Source organism: Dipodomys ordii, unplaced genomic scaffold (genome assembly GCF_000151885.1).
Source record: "Dipodomys ordii isolate 6190 unplaced genomic scaffold, Dord_2.0 Scaffold99, whole genome shotgun sequence".
NCBI classification, from domain to species: Eukaryota; Metazoa; Chordata; class Mammalia; order Rodentia; family Heteromyidae; genus Dipodomys; species Dipodomys ordii.
This window is the reverse complement of record NW_012267315.1, coordinates 6,677,512-6,693,624: the sequence shown is the minus strand read 5'-3', so window position 1 is coordinate 6,693,624 and position 16,113 is coordinate 6,677,512. Positions and strand designations below refer to the sequence as shown.

General features: G+C 42.6%; 1 protein-coding gene across 1 annotated transcript in view; it reads left to right on the top strand.

Moving 5' to 3' along the window:
- The window catches only part of Slc24a3 (solute carrier family 24 (sodium/potassium/calcium exchanger), member 3), a 411,501-nt gene that overhangs the window by 272,862 nt on the left and 122,526 nt on the right, over positions 1-16,113 (top strand). The window contains exons 3-5 of the mRNA XM_013027028.1: positions 9,481-9,555; positions 14,459-14,543; positions 14,911-15,014. Of these exons, the coding sequence (XP_012882482.1) occupies positions 9,481-9,555; positions 14,459-14,543; positions 14,911-15,014 (264 nt within the window). The remainder of the gene's footprint in view (positions 1-9,480; positions 9,556-14,458; positions 14,544-14,910; positions 15,015-16,113) is intronic.

Sequence of the window (16,113 nt, the reverse complement as noted above, 5' to 3'; positions counted from 1 at the left end):
ACATTCAACAAAAAGAACTGATGGAGGTTTAAGATGGTGAATATGCAAAATATCCTGCCTAATCTTTACCCAATGGATATAGGAATCAAAAAGACACATTGTGAGTTGGAATATAGAGCAGTGCTTGCATAGCATATGACAGGTCTGGAGTTCAGTCCCCAGTGAAAGAACAGCAATAGAAAAAGATAAAGGGTGAACAAATGCAGCAGTAGTACTCACTAGACACTACGTTGAAAATGAATTATACAATTTGTGGGTGGGGATGAAAGGGCGAGAATTGGGAGAGAGCAAGGGAAGGGGCAAGACCATCCAAAAAGAAATGTGCTCATTACCTGACTTACATAGCTTTAACCCCTCTCCACATCCTTTTTATAATAACAATAAAAATTACTTTAAAAAGCAATCACATTTAAAAACTAAAGCAATCACATTTTATCTCATAAAGAAGCACAAATATTGTCTCAGCCAATAAAATAAAATTAACCAATGGTAAGAGTAGCAATGATGTGTTCTCATTCAGATCAACAAACTGTGCAAAGCTTTCTTTTTTATTAACTTTTATATTGTAAAAATTCCCTACAAAGGGGTTACAGTTACATGAGAAAGGTAATGTGTACATTTTTTATCCAGCATTGTTGCCTCCTTTGTTTTTCCCCTACCATCCCTTCCCTCCCACCTCCTCAGCTACACCTCCATACCCCACACCCCCCCCCCCGCCTAAATTGTAAAATTCGTTTTTTGACATAGCGTCTTGTACATCTCATTGTTGCAATGGGTCAATCTGTATCCCTATTTAAATAAAATCTTTCTAAATGTTCCTTGAGTTTAGGGGCTTATGGACCTAGGTTAAAAACTTCCATCTAAAAGTAATCTCCAGGGGCTGGGAAGCTGGCTCAGTGGTAGAGTGCTTACCTTGCATGCATGAGGCCTTGGGTTCCATTCCTTAGCACCACATAAGCAGAGAAAGCCACAAGTGGCGCTGAGGATCAAGTGGTAAAGCACTAGCCTTGAGCTGAAGAGCTCAGGGACAGCGCCCAGACCCAGCTTCAAGCCCAGGACTGGTGATAGATAGATAGATAGATAGATAGATAGATAGATAGATAGATAGATAGATAGATAGATAGACCCAGCTTCAAGCCCAGGACTGGTGATAGATAGATAGATAGATAGATAGATAGATAGATAGATAGATAGATAGATAGATAGATAGATAGATAGATAGATAGAATCTCCATGGGGCTGGGAAGGTGGCTTAGTGGTAGAGTGCTTGCCTTGTATGCATGAGGCCCTGGGTTCAATTCCTCAGCACCACATAAGCAGTGAAAAGTTGAAATGTGGTACTGTGGCTCAAGCAGTAGAGTGCTAGACTTGAGCTGAACTGCCTAGGGACAGAGCCCAGGCCCAGAGTTCAGGCCTCACGACCAACAAAAATAAATAAAAATTTAAAAAGTAATCCCCACAGAAGAGCAGTTGAAATCTGATACAGGTGTTAGGAGTATATTTACTTCCACTAGAAGATAGACTATCCTCCTTCTGAGTCATAGTGGTCAGAATTCTGACTCAAGGTCACCTTAGTTCAAACCTTGTCTGCACCAGGTTCATGAACTTCCCTGTGCCTCAGATTCCAATGTGAAGCTAAATGACACCTCGCAGATTAGGAGTCAAAATGGGGAGAGGTATACCTGACACACATGGAGCACCCATATCAGCACAGCACCAGCACAGCTGTCTCCAGACCTTCCTTCACTGCTTATCAAGGGGACATGGCAATGATTACCGGGGACTCTGACGGCAGGGAAAAATAAATGACTTCCACAAAGACACAGGAGCCAATAGTTCAGGGAGTGGACAGTGTATACAAGGCACACTGAGAAAGGAAAAGAAATAGAAGCTAAAGAATAAAAGGAGGTATCTAAAGGTTCTTTCTTTGCTAAAATACCTTCCCAGAGATAGCCTTCTTTGCAATACCTCCTCTTCTTTGTAAGGTTCTAAAACAATGGCTCCCAGTGTGGTCACCTCCAAGAACACTGAACAGCAGTGGACACAACTGAACATTTATTTATGTGTATGCTGGGAATTGAACCAAAGGCTGTGCTTTCTAGGTAAGTGCTCTGCCACTGAACTATCTCACCTCTGGGCATCATGAAACCCCTTTAGGGTAAAATAATCATAGGATTTGTGCTAATGGCACAGCTTCATTAACGTGCACTTCTTTCATTTAGAGTTTGAGTCCCTATAAGACTGGTACTGACTCCAGAGACCTTGTCAACTGACTTAATGACTGTGGGGTGGAACTCAGGAGGGAGTCCCCTGAACTTTAGAAAGACAGTTATCGATGAGAACGGCACACCTTACATCTTAATTTCTAACTGTATTTCATTCCCACTCCACAATCTTCTTTAATTCATTTCACTCGTATTAATTTGGGTTCTCACAGAAGCAGACCAGAGAAAAGGACTTTCTGTGGCTTTCTGTGCTATCTGTAGAGGAGTAGCAAGTGGGACAGAGACAGGAAGGGTGCAAATGAAAGGCTCGTACACGGTGGGCAGCCCTCTAGGCATGTGGAACTTCATCTGCCAGAGAACGTGGAGGAAGCATAGTTATCCCAGCTGTAGTACAAGGGGGCTGGGCACTGCTCCCCGACTCCTATTGGTCACTCCTATTAGTTGAGGACTCTAAAGAGGGTCATTTCCCACTGGCTCTTGACCCTGCTAAAAGATTTGGTGAAAGTCTTCAGAGAAGCAGAGGCAGATTCCCCCACTGGATAATTCATGAATTCTAAATGAATAAAGCCTGAAGAACATGCTAGGCATCAGGTATTGCCCTTTCAGCTTCCCTCCTCCAGTCCTCCTGTTCAGAAAGCTTTCTCTAGGCTGTGAAGCGAAGCTTGGCGCTCTTTGGTAACTAGAGTTGGTGAGTATTTCCAGACGAGTGATGTCCACAGACGTAGCAAAACCCAAGAGCAAACATGCATTGATTTCTGCTTTGGTCTTATGGGCCATGATACATAGAGCCTGTAATGAGAAGGAATGCGTTAAAAATAATAAGTTCCTTTTTCTCAGCCTAATCATATGATCACTTGAAACTGAAACAGAGAAGGAAAAAGATCTCTATTTAAAAAAAAATATTCAAACCATATTCCCTGAGAGATTTCAAACAATTGGCATTCAGGCCAGCGTTGTATTCCCTAGGACATGCTTCTCCAGCTATACCTTCATTGAAATTAAAGACAGAGACAGGAGTGCAGATGATGTAGTAAAAAGAAATTATCTGTCAAAACTGCTGACTGTAGATGACCCATAAAACAGCAGGTTAACGTGGGGCTGCTCAAATCCATTTGCCCTCACGATTCAGAAGCACTTATGTCTTAACGACATTTCAGCTAGAGCCTGTTCACCTCCATTAAGCCACAGGCCACAATGATTTCTTGTTACCCTACATATTTTGTATTTTAAGCACTGTCACCAAAGTTCTTCAGTTTTATTTGTCACAATCAACCTTTGAAATTACCTGATGAGAACTATTGGACCATTTATCTTACAACATCCCTATTCAGTTTCCACTTCTATGAAGGCTTCTCTGGCCTCCTTCACTACTCCTGCTCAATAGAATTTCCTCTGTGCCCCATATCTGTGAGGGACTCATGGCTTCAGGCTTATAAACTTCAACTACTACTAAAACAGATAGAGGATTCCTTCTCTTACATAATAAGCACAGGGGGATTTTGAAAATTAGTTCAAATGGAGACTGGTGTCCTTGAATACTGGACACTCTTAGTATGTTGGAGTCTATTTCTTAAGCTTTCTGTCTCACTCGTGGTCATATAGTAGCTACTGCCTTTCAAACATTAAGTTAAAGTTCAAGGCAGAAAGAAGGATATTAAGTTGGAACTGTGCCTTATTCTCATTGGCCAACTGGTGCCACATGACCATGACTAGTTCCAGAGAGGCTTGTAAAGCTAAAGATAATGTTAATCAGAGCAGCAATGGAGTTGTATTCACATGGCAAAAGTGAATGGCTATCAAATACAGTGAAAACAGGGGTTATACCGTGGGGAAGGAACACTGTATTTGATGTCGGTATAATTTGGGGAGGGGAAGGGAAAAAACAAAATGTTTAAATAGGGATACAGGCCTTGCTCATGTAACTGTAACCCCTCTGTACAGTATTTTCACAATAAAAAAACTTATTTTAAAAAAGTGAAGGGCTAATGTATAGGTAACCAAGTTGTCTATCTTAGGATCTTCACAGGTGCTTTTTTCTAGGAGCAGTTACTTACCTTGGATATTCCCAACTGGAAATTAAGTCATTCTTCATTATCCCAGGACAGTGACTTTTTAAGTCTCAGACTTCCCACCAACCAGTGCCTCTGGAGTTGGTATCCCCATTATTTTTTAAAATTTTTTGTTCCAGTCCTAGCGCTTGAACCCTGGGCTTGTCCCTAAGCTTCTTTTGTTCAAGGCGTGAGTCACCAGTGCCCAGCTGGTGAATGAATAAGTATATAATTTTTAATCCCAAAGCTGTGACTTCCTTAGAATAGCATCTTTTTTCTTGGAATTGTGCATCTTTAAGCATATAAATATTATTTCTGCAGATAAGAGAGTCCAAGGTCTAGGCTGACCTGGAAATTCTGTTCTGTTGTCTTGTCTCCTAGGAATTTTTCAAGTCTGCTCTCCTGAAGTTACTCATTTTTGTTGTTTTCACTACAGTTGTTGATATTTTATCTTGGCTGTATCTGTTACCTGTACATCAAAGGATACAGTGAACATATTGCCACAGTAGTGCTATGCAGCACATGGCTTCACAACCTCCATGACATACAACAGTAAGCCATTAGTTGGCTTGAACTTGAACTGAGCTTACCCTAGGTTAGAGAATTCACTGAATGTTTCTCACCTGATCTCTTATAGCCTTGGCAGGGACAACTTCGGTGACTCAGATCTGCTTCACATGTCTTTTTTTTTTTTTTTGCTGACAGGCTAGCTTAGGCAGATCCCCATGACATTATTGTTGCAACAATAATCATTATGTGTGAGGTGTGGTGTTCTGCTGTGTTCAAGCCCCTTTGCCCATTTATTACCATGTTCTGCTCACAACAGCCTTGTAAGCTCACTAGAGAGAACACTGATTCGCCTCATGTTGAGGGCTAAATGAGGTGAGAAGAATCATTCGAAGTCATACAGTTCAGAAGCATCAAGCCAGGACTTGCTGTGAGATCCTGCACCTATCCTGGGCTTCCCCCAAGGCTCCAGGCTACATCTCTTTCAGCAGCTATTTGTGCCCAGCCAAAACTACTTAGGCATTTCTTTTGTAAGATTCCAGATATATCATCAGATACTCTGTGAATAGTATACTGGGATCCATTCACCTCATATGAAACATCCTATGCCAGCTGATCAGGGACAGGGTCTTTTGAGAAATATGACACACCAGGCTTCACAAGAACAGATTGCCAAAGTACAGATTCCCACGGGGGAAAGAGAAGCTCTAGTAGTTATGAAACTTGAAGTAAAACTCCAGAAGAGCCCTTTTCTTTTCTTCTTTTTCTTTTGTCATTTGTGGGGCTGGGGCTTGACCTTATGGCCTGGACGCTGTTCCTTTGCCACTTTGTGCTCAAAGCTATGCTCTACCACTTGAGCTACAGAGCCATTTCTGGGTTTTGAATGGTTAATTGTAGATAAGAGTCTTACAGACTTTCCTGCCCTGGCTGGCTCCACAGTCCTCAGATCTCAGCCTCCTGAGTAGCTAAGATTACAGGGTTGAACCACTGACATCTACCTCAGAAGACCCTTTCTCTAAACCTGCATCACTTGTCATTTCTGGAGAAGATCCTCCATGGTCTCCATCATTTTGGTTGCTGTCGTAGAGCTTGGATTCCAGATTACACTGTAACACCTTTTGGGTACCCAAGGGTTGGGGCCAGTTCAAACATGTTTTTATATTTTTATTAGCATACATCAAGGGATTTTCTGTGGTGATAATTAAGTGAGATATTCCTTACAAAGTACCAAGTACATGCATGGAGTTTCTCATAACCAACAGTAGCAAATGCAATATCATTATTAGCTATGATATAATCATATCCTTCTGAAATACAGGAATAGTCAAATGAATCTGAAAACTGCCTTACTTCAAAAAATAAATGAATACTTGTGCCAGTTGTACTGACAGTGCCATCACTTCCAGTAGGCTCTCTGTATCCTATATCCTATATTTGGACTTTGTACCTTTGTTTTGCTCCTTTGTTCTATTTACTTGTGTATTTTTTGGTTTGCGTATTTCTTTTTCTAATAAGAAGTTGTTTTCCAGTGAATAATATGGGAGAGATTTATCGTGGGGGTATGATAACCACAGAGGCAAGCCTGCTCTCAGATGCCAGGGACATCCCTTCCGCCGGCAAGGAGCCCTACTGCCTTGCAGGCCTTTCAGAGAGTCTCCAGAGGTGATTTGTCTCACAGGGTGTCTGGTTGATAGCAAGCTTCCCTGCCTCTCCCTGCCTTATGCATACAAACCAATGTGGCTTTCCATAGCTATCACCCTGAAAAGCACTAAGAGTTCAGTCCATTTCTGCTGTATTTTTACTTATTCTTCATACCAATCCAAGCATTGATATTACAGTGTGTTAGATGGTGCTTCTTGCCTTGAAACAAGATCAATACTTAATATAGGAACATGGTCCGGGTGAGATGGTTTTATGGACTTCTAAGCAGTGCTGGCTGCTTCAGTGAGTTGAATATGTCAGTGATGGACAGCTTATTTAGATCTTGGTTAATCCACAGATGTGCAGTTCTGTGTTTCAATTACTGAATTTGGATGTCCTTTCAAGGATAATGTTAAGACCTGCATATTATTGGATCAGCCAAGTCACATAGCAAAAGAGGGTTTGAATCCATTACAATTTGGATATGATTTTTCTGGCTTATCCACCAGGCTGTAAAATACAGCATTAATTATTTTTAAATTGAAATCTTCTAAAAACAACAAAGGCAAATAATTTTGTACAGATTATTAATATGTCAATCAATAAAAAGTTATTTTTAAAGATTTCTCTGTATGTCCATCTTACCAGATCCTCAGAGGTTAGAGAAATATAATAGGGTCTTTACACCTACACACCAACTACCTACATAGAAAATCACACAAAAAGACAAGTTCAGAGTGGAAAGATAGAAAATATGAATAATAATTTTTCAAAGGAGTCACACCAATGGAGAAACCATTGCTATTACTGTGATGAATGGCTTTACAAACTCTATGTATATATGCATATAGACAGAACACATATGCCTAGAAAATGTAACAAAAGATATACATTACTATTTTTAACACTTTTGACTTAGCAATGTACTATGAATGTATTTTTTATGAAAATGTGGATGTTCCTCAACCCTTTTAATATTGTTACATTGGACAATGAATCAGTTTATAAAACTCATCCCTATGGTATACTTTATTAACTTCTGATAATTTTACATAGCCAGCAGCTTGGGAATAAATATGTATTTGTGCATTTGTCTGGTGTTTCCAAGAATCAGAAGTGTTAGATTGTACTTTAGAATCTTAGAATCAGGCAGAAAAGACAAATGTTTATGTGTGTGCATGTGTGTGAATGCACACACACACGTATACAGAGGACTAAAAAGGGGACTAAATTAGTTCAATAGTCAACAGTCAAAAGCTTGAGACCATTTTATACTTAGGTTGCTACAGAAGGCTTTGTGAAAGACAATTCTTGAGTGACAGAAACTCAACCCAAAACAGCCTAAGTATACAAGGCTCATGAAATTGGAAAGTTTACTTGGTTTCAGATTGAACTGGGTTTGGTGTCACATAATGTTGGTAGGTGTTTGTGTGTGCGTGTGTGTGTATGCATGCATGTGTGCAGTATTCTCAGGTGAGTTCTTTTTGTAGGACAACTGGCTCCAACGTCTCTAAACCTGAGAGAAGTGTTTAAATAGGAAAAAAGGCCCTCTCTCATATCTTCTCTATTAATCTCTACATAGCCCCATAATCAGACTTTCTATTCTCCTACCATTATAAGACAGAATAAATTCTGGTAGCTAACCTGTGTCTTATGATGAGGAGCAGGGGTGAGAGGATCGAGGACTCCACGTTGTGGAGCAGTCCTGTTCTCAACAGGAAAAGATGGGGAGATTCATTGAACCACAACTCAACTCATTGAGGTTGTTGGAAATTGAGCCATTGTAGATGCTTTAGGCTACAAGTAATTGGGAAACTCCAAATCAACATGGCCTCAGCAATGCTTGTAATATTTGAGAGAGTCCCGAGACAGAGTGGACTCTAGTAATATATGGCAAATGACTCAGTGATCCCATTAAGGACTCAAGTGCTTTCCAACTCAGGGTTAACTTCATCCCAAGTCCAATTTCCTCCAGTATGACTGCCAGTGGCAGCTAGAGCCCAAGTTTCCTGTCCAAATGTAGCAACATAGGGTGAGGAATGGCTCCTTTTGTCAACACAAACATTGAAAATAAGTGGAGGGAATGGGGTTCCCTTAAAAAGGAATGGGAAAGGTTGGGAATGTGGCTTAGTGGTAGAGAGCTTGCCTGGCATCCATGAAGCCCTGGGTTTGATTCCTCAGTACCACATAAACAGAAAAGGCCAGAAGTGGTGCTATGGTTCATGTGGTAGAGGCTAGCCTTAAGCAAAAGAAACTCTACCATAGTGCCCAGGTTCTGAGTTCAAGCCTCAGGACTGGCAAAGAAAAATAAAGTGGGAATTAATGTTGGGTACTCAGCCAACAAATGATATTTCATTTCTTGTGTAGGAAACATGAGGTTAGATAAGGTAAAGTAATTTCTGTCTAGAAGGTAGACTTCTAGGAGCTAGCCTGGTTATAGTTGACCAAGATGTAGAAACAGGTTTGCAAAGTCAGCCCTGCAGGGATCAGGATAATAAGCAACTCAGTTTGGAAATGTTCATCTGTTTATTCTCCTTCATTTCAGACTACCTATGAGGCACCAATCCTGTACCAACTTCTGGAGATATGGCAATAATTATAAGATAAATTCAATGTCCTTATAAATTTCTCATGGGGGAGTTCAACAGATAAATTAACCTAATATAGTATCAATTATAATGAGTGGGGGCAGATGAAAAGGGGTAAGTGGGCTGTTAGGTTGACATTTGAGGGGGAAACTGAGGGGAACACGGAGTTGGTCGTTGAAATACTGAATGGAAGTGTTCAGGAACAGCAAGTTCCAGGGTCCTGAAACAGCCATCCATGGCATGCTGTGGAGAAAGAGGATGAGGACAAGAGGCCAATGGCCAGCAGTGAGGTAGAAAGGAAGCTGAGGCCAGTTCACATCAGGTCTTGCAGGATTGCAAAGACTTTCTACTTGCTGTGAGTCTGAGGGTACATTCGTGAGAACAAAGAACATCGATGAAGCAGAGGCTGACCAGACCCTCAGCCCCTCAGCTCTGCCTGACCTTACCTCTTTCTTTTCTCCTCTCTTCTAGGCCATGTACATGTTCTACGCACTGGCCATTGTGTGCGATGACTTCTTCGTCCCCTCCTTGGAAAAGATCTGTGAGGTATGTCCCTTGTATTCCCTGTGTGTCTGGATAAGCCCTGGGATGGGTGCTGTGCTGTGATTGGATTCCAGCCTCCTTGCTGAAATCCTGGTGAGACTTAGATGCCAGACACCTGCATGTGTGAAAGAGGACAATATTAACATAAAAAGCTCAGTCTCTTTAGCATTCCATAATATCAACAGATCATCAGACTTTAACCAGCCAGCTTTTCCTGCTGCATTTAGCCATAACTGGTGCTAGAATTGTCCCAAAGTGTCCCCAAGGGACCTGGGGAATACCATAACCTGGGGCCACTCAATTCCCTTTTGGAAAATGGAGTCATATTTTCATGCACTCCAAATATCTCCTCTATACCTTAAATCATCTCTAGATTACATGTAATATCAAATGCTATACATATGCTGTAAAGATAGCTGCCAAACTATGTTGCTTATGAAATAATAACAAAAATTTTCAAGACAAAAATTTGGAGCTGGGTGCTGGTGGCTCACACCTATCATCCTAGCTACTAAGGAGGCTGAGATCTGAGCATCACAGTTCAAAGCCAGCTCAGGCAGGAAAGTCTGTGAGACTCTTATCTCCAATAAACCACCAGAAAAACAGAAGTGGCGCTGTGGCTCAAGTGGTAGAGCACTTGACTTGAGCTGAAGAGCTCAGGGACAGTTCCCAAGCCCAGAGTTCAAGCCCCACAACTGACCCCCCCAAAAAAATTAGGCATGTTTAGTACAGACACAGTTTTATCCAATGTTTATCAGCCATCATTGGTTGAATTTACAGATTAGAGCCCTCAGGAAGGGCCATCTGCCTTTGTGTTTTGCTTCCCCACTTTCTTTTCCTCTTTTAGATCTTGCCATTTCTTATGTCTTTTTCTTCCTCTATCTTCCTGTCCTCCATTTCCTTCTGCTTTCTGAACTGTCTCAAGATAAGAATCCTGTGACACCACACACTTCCCTCAAGACTCCTCTCTGTATATGTTACAGACAAGGTTCATGAGGAAACCCAAAAGGCACTAAGGTAAAAGAACTGGGCACAGAGATCCAGGAAAGTGTCTAGATCACAGATCATCACAGTGAACACTAAGCCAAAGAACATGTTGAATCTCATTCATCAAAACATATTTACCCTATCTAAGAACTCTCTCATTCTCTTTCATCTCTCCATCTATTCTGAGGCATGTTATGATTTATCTTCAAGATTTAAATTTATGATTCATTTATTGTTCATTCGGCATCCTAGTTAGCAGAGAACGTGTCTCCCAGACAGAGCTCCCATCTGGGTCTCTCGTTTTAGTATGTCACTGATCCTCAAATCTTGGACAGCATCTCCTTCCCATCCTCCTCCCTTCAGGGTCTGGTTCAGTAGATCTTAGGGAACAAGGAGGAAAATGGCTAGAAGTTACATTTCTAAAACGTTCCCAGGTGATGGCAAGGATTCTTACTTGGAAATCACACTTGAAGAATCACTAACTTAAGCCATTTCTTCTACATTCTGGAAGGTTGTTTTTGTTTGTTTACTGTTTTGGTATTTATAAATTATCACTCCACAATAATATGCTGATTTCTGCCCCAAACAGTCCCCCTTTTACATTCATGCCCCATTATTATTTTCATCCTCCCCCTCCTCCTCATCATCATTTAAGTCAAAATTCCACAAATGAGTAAAAACCTTTGATGTTTGGCTTTTTTGAACTTAGCTTACTCCACATGATGAGCTTGAATTGCATCCATTTCCTTACAAACAACATAGCTTCCATTTATATGGCTGAGTAATACACCATGGTACTAAATATCTATACACACATACACATATACATTATATAGACACCATATTTTCTTTAGCCATTTATTGGTTGGACACCTTGGTTGATTCCATAGCTGACTATTGTGAATAGATCTGTAGGAACAGAGAAACCAGAGCCTAGAGACTTTGAGAAAACTTGCTCCAAGATCACCCAACTAGTTAGGGGAGGAATCATGATCTGAACCTGTCAGCCTGAGCTCTACCCTCCATGCTTTCCTGCCCCTCTGCTCCACAGAGATGAGCTTATCCTTGTGCTGTCCCTATCTCTGCCTGCTGACACGATACTGTGGTTCCTTGGGGGGACAAAAGCCGAGGAAGGGAGAAAGCTCAAAGGGAAATTGTTTTCAGCTTTTGTGAATCATGATTTGGGAAAGAAAGCTACATTATTCAACACATCATAGCTAGGGATACATTCTTAGTTTCCAATCCTTTAGAGTCATTTACAATAGTGAGGTTGGTGGGAAGCAAGTGAAGGAAAAGGAAGAAAGAAGAGGACCAATGTCATGGTGATCCTGAAAGCACATGCCACGCCCTGGCGTTAACAAAGTCCCTACTCCACACCACCCACTTCACCTGCCCAGACCTCAATTTGCCCTTTTCCCTGTGTGAAACCCCAACCAAACATAAGGAGGTTTCTTCATGAGACATACAAAGATGTCTAGCACATTGGGAAATCCTATGTCCAGGGTGAATAGAGGCAAAGGCGGCAGGGGGAGGGAGAAAGGGAGGAAGGAAGGGAGGGCATTGAAGAAAAACCAACAAAAGCTCACCAAGGGTGAAACCACAGCATTCGTTCCTGGGGCATAAGCAGAAGCTTATGGACCAAAGGTGAAATCAGATGGGAAGAGCAAGAAAGCTCTGAAGCCATGATAAAGTCTCCAGGGCAGCAGTAGGTCTTTCCAAGCAGTAAATACTAAGCTAGGCTCTGCTTAGGCCCAGCTCTGTGCCAAAGGCTGTGGAGGAAACCAAAATACAGTATTGTTCTTTCCATTTAAGGATTGGCAGGCTCTAGAATGATATCATTGCCTCTCTATGTAGTAAGTCTTGTATCTGAGCATTCAACCTTAGATTGGAAGTATTTTTTTTAAAGTTCCACCTGAACTAAATATGTACATACTTCTTTCTTGTCATTATTTGCTACCAGTATAGCAATTATTTACATAGGAAGTAATCTAGAGATGATTTACATGTAAAAGATTTATAGGTTATATGTGCACACTACAAACATCTTCAGAGCTTAGTATCCTTGTGGTTCGTTTGCTAACAAACATATAGATGGCTATCTACTAAGAGGGTGGATGAAGTGATGGGAACTTAGAAAGTGAACGCGCAAAGGGATTAATGATGCTGGGGGTGGCATGGCAGGGCCTGTACAGGGGAAAGGACCAGAGGAGTGGTGCTTGAAGGAAAGATCTTATTGACCAAACATTTCAAGAAAATATAAATGTGATGGCTGGATAATACACTCCCATAACCTCAGCACCCAGGAGACAGAGTCAGGAGTTTTGTGGGTTAGAGGCCAGCCTGGGAGTTACAGACCCAGATCAAGGGCTTTTATTAACTCCTTGGATCTCTGTATGTCAGGCTGGAGAGTAAAGAATTCTTCCATGCCCGAGAAGCAGCCTAGGACTTACCCAGACTATACCATAGCCATTAGAAGTGTGGAGGCAAGAAAGTCTCTAGCTGCTGATTCTAAGACCCTAGGATATTGCCAAGGATCAAGGAAATTGGAGATGAGATAGTGAATGGAAGGAGACATGGGAAAAGCAACAAATGGACTGGATGAAGAAGAGAGCAATAGGACACGAGTCAGCTTCAGAGGCTATGGAGCCTAGGTGGGGGGAGGGGAAAAGCTCACCACTGTGGCTCACAGCAGACCAGCCACAACAGATCTGAACTCTGTGTCAGGCTATCTTCCTTACTATCCTCTGCTCCACAAGACTGAATAATCCAAGCATCCCTCCGAGCCATGGTTTTCGGTACCTTATGGGTTTGGTTTTCTTCACTCCTTGTGAGAAGTTGTGCTGTTGAGTGCAGAGCTGAGGAACCCAGGATGCAAGATCAAATTCTTCTCCTCCATTGGGGTTCTTGCTCCATGCCGCTCCTTGCCCCACAGTCCATTGTCCATCAGTCCATTGTCCATCAGTCCATTGAGCCAGTAGCTTTCCCAAGGCCATGTTGCCCCTCTATGGCTGAGCAAGGGGGTGCAGGTGCTGTGGGAAAGGGAGGATGGCATTCCAGACTAGTGGTCTTGTCTGGGATACAAGAAAGGAACTGGCTGCTCACCGAGAGCCAGAAACTCACATGCGAGGTCAGGATGGAGTACAGAAAACATAAAGACACTAAACAGCTTCTAGTGTTTATTACTTGTCCTCTTGCAAATCACCTTTTGCTCTAACAACCTGGGTCATCCAGAGAGTCCATCGTGTGGGCACCTCAGCAGAGATGCCATTTGATGGCTTTCTACTCCACTCCGACTCTGCTGCCCAAGATATGAAGGTCAAATACGGGGAGTGAATACCAGAAGGGAGCCCCACAGGCACACCTTCCCCCAGAGCCACCTTTTTAATCATCATAAAATGAAAGCTCCAAAACTGCTTTCCACAAGCTTTATTCAGCCTGAAGTTATCAAGGTGTTATAAAAAATCATGACATGCTGTACACAAATTTGGGTTCTTATCTCTTCTGAAATCATAGTGTCTGGCAACACTGAAGATACAGCACAGCTCTGCTGTCGGACAGGTGAACGCCCACTGTCACAGTGTGCCTACCATCCACTGTGGCTTCAGCCTCCTCACTCCTTCTCCCAGAACACCCCATCATGCTTTGGACTTGGGAACTCCTCTTTCTTCAGCAGAGCCTCTGACTCTTGAAAGCCATGCGTCCCCTCCAGAATCCTGCCTAAGAAGGATGGGGAGAGGAGTGTCTGGGCTCTGGAAGGAGAAGGAAATTCAGAAGGTCTGAAGATCGGAGCCAAGCCCCAGGTCACACTGAAGCTCTGACCCTTCATTTTTCAGGGATTGAGACCTTAGGAACCATGCTCACCTGCACTCCCCGTTGGGATCCCAACTCACCTGTGCTTTGTCTTTTTTTTCTTCCACAGCGTCTGCACCTCAGTGAAGATGTGGCAGGGGCTACATTCATGGCAGCAGGCAGCTCAGCCCCAGAGCTGTTTACCTCAGTCATAGGTAGGTAACCTCACGAGGGCAAGGGAACACATCTCAGCCTTTGCCTACATTAAAGCAAAGGGCTGTAGAGATAGTGGCTCCCAAGCTGGGATTGTCAGCCATGATAGCAAGTGAAGACCAGGGGGCCCTAAGCAGAGCATCAGTCTTCCACAGTGCTGTTGGCTTAGTTAGGTGATACTTCTTTTCTATTTGAACTTGACCCAGACCCAGGACCCATAAATCAGTTTTCCCTTTGTGAAGCTCCCACCAGTCCTCAGTTGTTTCCTTGTAGATCATGAGAATAATCCTGTATTTGGAAAGGTCACCAAGTCCCACTAGGATATAGCTAGGCTACTTGAGCCAGGCTGACATCTAGTCTGTGTTTCAGGGGTCTTCATCACCAAGGGCGATGTAGGAGTTGGCACCATTGTGGGCTCTGCAGTGTTCAACATCCTGTGCATCATTGGTGTCTGTGGACTCTTTGCAGGGCAGGTAAGAAGGACAGCTCTTTTCTGGTGTTGAAGCAGGGAATCTGGAGTTGAGGGGCATAGTGCAGAGATGGGTTTTTCTTGCTGGGATGCAACTACATCAGGGACCAGTGATCTTGGGAAATGGTAAGTTGAAGTCTTGTACCCTACAAAGTTGGACCAGCTGGAATGGCCATCTCTGAAGATTGATGAGGCATAGAATCATCAGTTCTCTATAAATAATAGCCATCCTGAAAGATAGAAGTTATGAATTTGAAAGTATCGCTCATATTGATGGGTTACTGATGTGGCCTAGGATGAACTAAAACAATTTTCAGTCTGGTTTAGCCCAGAGGAAATAAAATAAATGAAGAATAGGAAAAGACCCACATTTTTTTCTGCCAAAATAATTTGAGGTGGTCAGTTTCAGACACAGCTTTTCTTCCTACAGAGGTGGCATTTTATTTCTGTGTTTGCTTTGGCTGCTTTAGGAGTTCAACGGGGGCATGCAGGCCTGCATGTTGCCTAGTGCCAGGAATTGTCTCATGAACATTGGTATCTGTTTTACAAAGTCTTGGGAATTTGATTAGAAGTCACCTAAGGGTGAAGCTGTCAGTCAGCCCAATTGCTTCTAGGGAGGAAAGAAACTTCTAGAAAAAGCAGCTTCTAGAAGTCCAGTGAAGTGTGACTCCACTTGTAATACTGACCATAATCAGTGACCATAATCACCCAGTCAGCAGCTTTGATATGGTTGGTGCTGTGCCCTGCTGGAAGTGGTTGGTTGACAGAAAGGGCTACAGGCAGCATCTCCTGACAGCTTTCTCCCTAACCCTGTGCCAGCCACCATCTCTTTTCAGCAGCCAGCAGGCATCCCTGGTGCAGACTCAAGAGTACCCATCAAGGTACATTTAGGTGCACCATTGCTGGTCTCTATAGACCATTTCTTACTACCGCCTTTTCATGTCATTGGTTTGTCTGAATTGCCAGGTTGTGTTTGTTTGTCACACTCTTTTTTTTTTTTTTTTGGGTCTGGTCGTGGGGCCTGAACTCTGGGCCTGGGCACTGTCCCTCAGCTCTTCAGCTCAAGGCTAGCACTCTACCACTTGAGCCACAGCGCCACTTCC